Below are 8,600 nucleotides of genomic sequence, written 5' to 3'. Positions count from 1 at the left end.
TTCCCAGCATCCACTAGGACGTCAGAGAAAAATATAAATGTATTTGCTCCCCATGCATGGCAACATAGGGTGTGATTCAGACCGGATGCGGAGGGACACCCAGCACAGGTACAGGTCTATTCCTCCCCGCATATCAGGCCCTGCACAGGAGCGCAAGCACTGCATGGCGGCAATGCTTTCGCACCTGCCAAGTAGCTCCCTACCTGCACAGCCTAGCTACCTGCCACTTTCTGGGTTGCGGCGGCCCGCTCCCGCAATGGTCCGGACACACCTTTGTTGTCCGGACCGTACCCAACGGCGTTCTAACACTGCTGGCATGTCCCCTCCCGCCCCGCCTCTGCCTGTCAATCACAGAGGCAATCGCACCAGTGAGATGCTTTAGCATCTCACTGGGTGCGCACGCGCAGTACGCCCACTGTAGGCAAAGGGCTTCAGACTGCAAATCGCTGTCGTTGCAGCCATCGGGTCTGAATTAGGCCCATGGTTTGTACCAGACACAAAATTACATACTTTTTTTTTTGTTTGCCAATGTCGCTTTCAGACATGTGACCCGGGATTTGGCCGGATCTAGCAAGCTGACAAATTCCCAGATCTCAGCTCCATGAACTTGGTCGGGAGCAATGTCGTGGGTTGTTTCCTTTTACACACACAGAAATCCCAGGGGTGGTGCGGCTTCACATGCAAAAACCCGGGATATAGCTGCATGCGTGAAAGGGTATTAGAGATATGTGCTTTCTTGCAAACATGAATCAAACCAAATCGAATTGATCGCTAGCTGCCGAAGTTCGCTGCATTGCGATCATTTTTAAAAAAAGGCACAACTACGCATGCGTATGGGGCGCAATAAACACACGCGGTGTATGGGTACAAAGAGCATTGTTGTTTTGCACTGCTTATAGCGACAATTCCATTCGCACAGCCGATCGCAAGGAGATTGACAGGAAGTGGGAGTTTATGGGTGTCAACTGACCGTTTTCAGAGCGTGTTTGGAAAAACGCAGACGTGTCCAGGCGTTTGCAGGGCAGGTATCGGACGTCAATTCCGGGACCTTCGTCGCTGCAATCATCGCACAGAATAAGTAACTACAGGGCTGGTCCTGCTCTGCACAAAATGTGTTTGTACCCGCTCGGCTGTACAGGCGTTCGCACACTTGCAAAGCAAAAATACACTCCCCCGTGGGCGGCGACTATGCGTTTGCACGGCTGCTAAAAGTAGTTAGCGAGCGATCAACTCAGAATGAGGGCCTACATCATGAAAATGTGAATCACCCTTCCTCCAGGGAATCTACACCGTGGTGAAAACTGGTAGTGACATCCTTTCACACATGCAATCAGATCATAGATATGTCCTCATACTCCTAGCCTCAATATGCCAAGCGGTGCGAGACACCTGCCATGCATCTTTTGTGCAAATGTGCGTCTTAAGGGGGGGTACACACGTGGCGATGTGTACTGAGCAATGTAGCACAGACCGCTCTGCACGCATCTCAACACCAGCTCAGCACACAGCGCGATGTGTGCTGAGCGAGGGGAGGGGAGGACGCTCACTTCACACAGCGGTGAAGTGAGTGATCTACTAGATTGATTTGCATGCAGGCCCAATCTAGTAGCGGCGATATGTCCGTGTCTGTCATGCAGCTGGGCAAGCATTTGAATTTGCACATCCAGCTGTGATGCAGCAAGCATACGGACAGTGGGCAGACTGCCTATGCACACAGTACGATGCGCAGATATACCGGCCATCAGCTATGCTGCAGGGCCAACATACACGATTTTGGAGGATATACATCATCCACTGTGTACACAAGCATAACTCACACTGTACGAGCACCCAGCTTCTGTATGTACAGAGCTGGAGTTGCGATTGAGGTGCATTGTCTCAGAAATGTTTTAAAATAGGATTTTAATTACCTACCGGTAAATCCTTTTTCCGTAGTCCGAAGAGGATACAGGGGTCCACATTAGTTTAGTTTAGAAACTGTGCCTGAGGAGGCGGACATACTTTGAGAGAAGGATATAAAAAAGGATAGTGGTGAGATTCCAAACCAGCACACAAACAAGAGGAAAGCCATGCTAACCAAACTTTAAACCAGGAATAGCAACCGCTGAACCAACAATACTTAACCAAGTAACAATGCAGGAAGAAAACAAAGAACTGGGCGGGCGCCCAGTATCCTCTACAGACTACAAGAAAAAAGGATTTGCCGGTAGGTAATTAAAATCCTATTTTGTTTCGAGTCCTAGAGGATACTGGGGTCAACATTAGTACCATGGGGATGTAACAAAGCTCCCAAACCGGGTGCAGAACTGATTGGCCTCTGAGGACCTTCAGTTTGGTCAAGGTAAAGTATCGAACTTGTAGAACTTAGCAAACGTGTTCAAACCTGACCAAGAAGCCGCTCGGCAGAGCTGTAAAGCCGAGACAACCTGGGCAGCCGTCCAGGAAGAACCCACCGATCTAGTAGAGTGGGCCTGCACAGATTTTGGAAACTGCCAACCTGCCGTGGAATAAGCATGCAGGATAGTAAGTCTGATCCAGCGTGCAATAGTCTGCTTTGAAGCAGGACACCCAATTTTATTGGGATCATAGAGAACAAACAGCGAGTCAGATTTTCTGTGACGAGATGTCTGCGTCACATAGATCTTCAAAGCCCTCATAACATCCAAGGACTTTGAAGTAGCAGAGGTGTCGGTAACCACCGGAACAACAATGGGCTGGTTGATATGCAATGCAGACACCACCTTTGGAAGAATTTGCTTACGAGTTCTAAGTTCAGCCCTATCTTCATGGAAAATCACATAGGGCTTTTGTGAGACAATGCTCCCAGCTCCGACACACGCCTCGCAGAAGAAAAGGCCAACAGCGTGACGGTCTTCCACGTAAGAAAACTTGATGTCAACGTCCTGTAAAGGCTCAAACCAGTCCGATTGCAGGAACTGCAACACCAAGTTCAGATCCCAAGGTGCAGTAAGAGGCACAAAGGGAGGTTGGATGTGCAGAACCCCCATCAAAAAGTACTGAACCTCAGGGAGGGAAGCCAACTGTTTCTGGAAGAAAATGGATAAGGCCGAACTCTGGCCTTTTATGGAGCCCAAACGTAGGCCCACATCCACACCTGACTGCAGAAAAATGAGAAAACGTCCCAGTTGAAATTCCACCGCAGGAAATTTCTTGTACTCACATCAAGAGACATTTTTTTCAAATACGGTAGTAATGTTTAGACGTTACCCCCTTTCTGGCTTGGATCCCAGATATGGTTATTCCAACCCTGATCCGTTTCCGGGGCGAGAATTTGACGCTCAACCTACATGTCGTCAAACGTAGCCGTGATAAGTCTTGATAGACCAACGGCCCCTGTTGGAGAAGGTCCTCGAAGAGGTTGAGACCATGGGTCATCTAGGAGCATCTCCAGTAGATCTGCATACCAGGCCCTTCTTGGCCAGTCCGGAGCAATGAGAATTGCTTGAACCTTTTCCCTTTTTATTCTTTTGAGACTCTTTGGGATCAATGAGAGTGGTGGAAACACGTACACCATCTTGTAGACCCATGGAGTCACAAGAGCGTACACCGCCACTGCTTGCGGGTCACTCGACCTAGAACAATACCGCTTGAGCTTGTTGAGAAGAGGACATCATGTCGATTTGTGGCATTCCCCACCGTCGTGTCAAGCACCCGAACACCTCCGGGTGAAGGCCCCACTCTCCTGGGTGGAGGAAGTGTCTGCTGAGGAAGTCTGCTTCCCAGTTGTCTACTCCCGTAATGAAGATCGCGGACAACGCCACAGCATGTCTTTCTGCCCAAAGGAAAAACCTTATTACCTCCGACATTGCTGCCCTGTTCTTCATTCCGCGTTGTCGGTTTATGTACGTTACTGCCGTCACTTTGTCCGACTGAACCTGAATGGCTTGATCTTGAAGATGCGATGCCTGTAGAAGGGCGTTGTATATGGCCCTTAGTTCCAGAATGTTGATTGGAAGAATGGCTTCCTGACTTGACCATTTTACTTGGAACTGTTCCCCCTGGATGACTGCTCCCCCACCTCTGAGGCTTGCGTCTGTGGTTAGCAGAATCCAATTTTGAATCCCAAACCTTCTGCCCTCTATCAGGTGAGAAGTCTGGAGCCACCACAAAAGAGAAATCCTGGCTTTTAGCGACAGACTAATCCTCTGGTGCATGTGAAGATGAGATTCAGACCATTTGTTCAGCAGATCCAACGGGAAGGGCCTTGCGTGAAACCTTCCGTACTGCAGCACCTCGTAAGCTGCTACCATCTTCCCCTGAAGGCAAATGCAGATGCACCGATGTCTGGGTTTGTCTTAGAACATCCCGCACCATTGACTGGATCACCAATGCTTTTTCCAACAGAAGGAATACCTTCTGCTACCCCATATTAAAATATCATCCCCAGGAAAAGAAGCCTCCGTGTTGGTTCCAGATGAGATTTTGGTAGGTTCAAAATCCACCCGTGATCCTGGAGTAGTCGGGTTGAGAGGGCAATGTGACTTTCAACCTCTCCCTGGATGCTTTTATCAACAGATTGTCCAGGTATGGTATTATGTTCACTCCCTGTTTGCGGAGGAGAAACATCATCTCTGCCATTACCTTGGTGAACACACTCTGTGCCGTAGATGGGCCAAATGGCAGGGCCTGAAACTGGTAGTGACGGTCCCGTAATGCAAACCTTAGATAAGCCTGATGAGGCGGCCTAATCGAAATATGAAGGCACGCATCCTTGATATCCAGAGACACCAAGAATTCCCCCTCCTCCAGACCGGAGATCACCACCCTCAAAGACTCCATCTTGAACTTGAACAACCGTAAGTACGGGTTCAATGACTTGAGATTTAAAAATGAGTCTTACCGAACTGTCTGGTTTCTTAACTACAAACAGGTTGGAATAATAATAACCATGGTTTTGCAGCTGAAGTGGAACTGGAACAATGACCAGAGTCTGTGCCAATTTCTGAATTGCTTCCTGTAAAGTCATACTTGCTTCTGGAGAAGCTGGTAAGCCCGATTTGAAGAATCTGTGAGGTGGGAGTTCCTGAAACTCCAGTCTGCAGTCCTGGGCTATAAGATCTTTGACCCAGAGATCCTGGCATGATGTTGCCCACATGTGACTGAAGAATCTCAAATGGGCTCCAACCTGCCTGTCTTCAAGGCAGTGCGGTCCACCATCATGCCGAAGGCTTAGAGGAAGCAGAACTGGGGTTCTGTTCCTGTGAACCCACAGTTTATGGTTTTCTGGGTTTACCTATATTGCCTTTGAAGGCTGTAGAAGAACCTTTGGTTTTGTTTTTAAACTTTGCTGTCCGAAAGGACTGCAGAGTTGGAGCAGTGTAATTTTTTCTAGCCTGGGGAGCTGCGGAAGGTATGTATGTAGACTTACCCGCCATTGCCTTGGATATCCACGTATCCAGTTCATCTCCAAAGAGGGCTTCACCTGTGAATGGTAGGCTTTCCACAGCCTTCCTGTAATCCGCGTCCGCAGTCCACTGGCGTAGCCACAAGCACCTGCGTACTGACACTGCCATGGCAGTGGAGCGTTCATTGAGTAAACCAATTTCCTTTATGGCCTCCACAATAAAGTTAGCAGAATCCTGTATATGCTGTAGGAGTAAAATTAACTCCCCCCTGGATAAGGAATCTAACCAGTCAATTTAGCAATGGCCATATAGATCCATGCACAAGCTATAGTGGATCTCTGGGCCACCACCACAGCTGTGTACAGATATTTGAGTGTGGTCTCAATCTTGCGGTCTGCAGCATCCTTCAAGGAAGCTGCCCCAGGAACAGGTAAAACCATCTTGTCACGATCCGGGTATCTGGACGCCATTACTTACCCTTCAGATGCCTCCTAAGGCTGGCTCAGCGTTCCAGGACCGGATCCCGCTGTTCCTGAGTTTCCACATGCAGAATGTCAGAGTGATGATTTCATCAGCTGCGGCCTCCGCTGTGCCCGCGTGGTTAAATGTGCGCTTGTCAGTCTGGCGTCTGTCTCCTGTGGCCGGCGTCGCCATTACTGTTTCAATTCTCACATGGATTACAAACCAAACTTCCCTCCAAGTGTCTGCATGGGCGCAGCCATCTTGGATTTTGTCATCTGAGCATTTCCACCAATCTGCTGTCTGTATTGTTGATTTGCATAATTGCCTAGCCAACCCCTTCCTTGCTGCAGGTATAAGTAAGCTGTGCCTGAGCAAGGAAGGCGTCAGTGCTTTGGTTGTCTAACCTAGTTCCAGTTTGTCTCTCTCCTGTGGTTGTCTTCCAGGTTCCAGCTCCTGTCTCCAGACTTCTGCTATAGAGACCCGCACCAGCATTCCATCTGCGGTGTAGCCTGACTCTCCGATCCATTCTGGACTCACTTGTTTCCAGCTACAACAATCACCTGCTTCCAGCCCAGCTTCCAGCAGTGTACAGCTTCTCTTAAAGGGCCGGTGTCCTTTCTGCAGTTTACCACTCTCCACCGGTATTATTTCACCGCTCTCAAACAATCACCTGCTTCCAGCCCAGCTTCCAGCAGTGTATAGCTTCTCTTAAAGGGCCGGTGTCCTTTTCTGCAGTTTACCACTCTCCACCGGTATTATTATTTCACCGCTCTCAAACTCCAAACTTCATTATTATTTTATCGCTCTCAAGTTCGTTTATTATTTAACTGGTTCCAGCCAGTATCCACTCCGTACCAACAACAGTCTGGTTCCAGCCAGTATCCACAGCAGCCGTTTTACCTTCAGCAGCCCAGCCTTTCCTGGAACATCAGCTGGTACGATCCTGGGTTCTCTCCATTGCTACAGTCAGGCCTGGTAAGGACTTTCCAACTAGAAGATTATAAGAACTGTCTTACCCTACCAGTGCCTGTGGCCCTTGCCACCCTGTAGTACCCAGGAATTGTATTTATCCTCTGTTGACTTTTACGTTTCCTTTTACTGCTGCTGTGTTACGGAGTTTGTCATAATAAACATCATTGACTTTTATCCTGGTTGTCGTGGTCACGCCTTCGGGCAGTTATTCTACATGTTACTTACATGTCTAGGGGTCTGATACAACCTCCCAGGTTCCGTTACATCTCAGCCCCTACAACTGAGGCTGCCTCCAGTCAGCTCAGGCCCTCAGTTGTGACAGTAAGCACTGACCTAATGAATCCAGCCGGAGACCAGGATCAAGTGGCCAGGCCGATGCAAGAACTGGCAGCCCGACTTGAACATCAGGAGGCAGCACAGGGCCACATCATCCGCTGTCTCCAGGATCTCTCTACACGGCTGGATGGGATTCAAACGACCCTCCGTGGACCTGGCACGTCCGGTGCGTCCACTACAGTGACACCAGCTGTAACCCCACCCACCTTACCCATTTCCAGTCCACATCTTCATCTTCCAACGCCAGCAAAATTTGATGGATCTCCAAGGTTCTGCAGGGGATTTCTCAATCAATGTGAAATCCACTTTGAGCTTCTACCTGGCAATTTCTTCAGTGACCGTACCAAAATTGCCTATATCATCTCCCTTCTCAGTGGCTCAGCCCTTGACTGGGCATCACCTTTATGGGAGAAGTCTGATCCCCTGCTATCCTCCTATACTGACTTTGTAGCTACATTCAGGCGCATCTTCGACGAGCCAGGCCGGATAACATCTGCTTCATCTGAGATTCTCAGTTTACGCCAGGGAACACGTACTGTGGGACAGTATCTTATACAGTTTAAAATCCTGGCATCCGAACTGGCATGGAACGACGAGGCCCTGTATGCTGCATTCTGGCATGGCTTATCAGAACGCATCAAGGATGAGTTAGCTACCAGAGACTTGCCCTCTAAGTTGGATGAGCTAATTTCTCTTTGCACGAAGGTTGATCTACGTTTCAGAGAGAGAGCAACCGAGCGAGGAAGATCATCTACTCCTAAATCTTCTGCTCCTCCTCCTCGTCAACCATCTCCATCCAAGGATGAGCCTATGCAAATTAGTCGTTCCCGTCTATCTCCCGCTGAGCGCCGAAGACGTCTCTCTGAGTCTCTCTGTCTCTACTGTGCAGCTCCGTCGCACACTATCAATGCCTGTCCCAAACGTCCGGGAAACTCCAGATCCTAGCTCGCCAAGGAGAGGGCCGGCTAGGAGTAATGATCTCCTCTCCATCTCCTCATGACTGTAACCTCCCAGTGTCGCTCCAAATTGCTCAACGTTACAGGAACGTCATTGCCCTCCTCGATTCCGGAGCAGCTGGGAATTTCATAACCGAAGCTTATGTTAAACGGTGGTCCCTACCCACCGAGAGACTGTCCTCGTCCATCTCTTTGACTGCCGTGGATGGCAGCAAGATTTTTGACGCAGTCATTTCCTTAAGGACTCTTCCAGTTCGTCTGAGAGTGGGAGTTCTTCATTCGGAGTATATTTCTTTTTTAGTGATTCCAAGAGCCACACATCCAGTGGTTTTAGGCCTTCCATGGCTCCGTCTCCACAACCCATCAATTGACTGGACGACTACGCAAATACTGGCATGGGGTCCCTCCTGTGCTGAGACTTGTTTAGCCAAAGTTCTTCCTGTTTGTTCTTCCTTCCCCAGGTCATCTGATGTTCCGCCTCCTCCATATCAAGACTTCACGGACGTGT

At 49.2% G+C, this 8,600-nt stretch overlaps 1 protein-coding gene across 1 annotated transcript in view; it reads right to left on the bottom strand.

Annotated features, from left to right (window-relative positions):
* Positions 1-5,806, bottom strand: part of MOV10L1 (Mov10 like RNA helicase 1) — a 432,265-nt gene extending 426,459 nt beyond the window's left edge. Inside the window, exons 1-2 of the mRNA XM_063929997.1 lie at positions 5,653-5,806; positions 5,390-5,527 (exon numbers count right to left, since the gene is read on the bottom strand). Coding sequence (XP_063786067.1) covers positions 5,390-5,527; positions 5,653-5,806 — 292 coding nt within the window. The remainder of the gene's footprint in view (positions 1-5,389; positions 5,528-5,652) is intronic.
* Positions 5,807-8,600: the final 2,794 nt, after the last annotated feature.

This window comes from Pseudophryne corroboree, chromosome 6 (assembly GCF_028390025.1).
Source record: "Pseudophryne corroboree isolate aPseCor3 chromosome 6, aPseCor3.hap2, whole genome shotgun sequence".
Classification (NCBI taxonomy): Eukaryota; Metazoa; Chordata; class Amphibia; order Anura; family Myobatrachidae; genus Pseudophryne; species Pseudophryne corroboree.
Note: the sequence above shows the minus strand (reverse complement) of the source record. Positions and strands in the feature narration are given on the sequence as shown.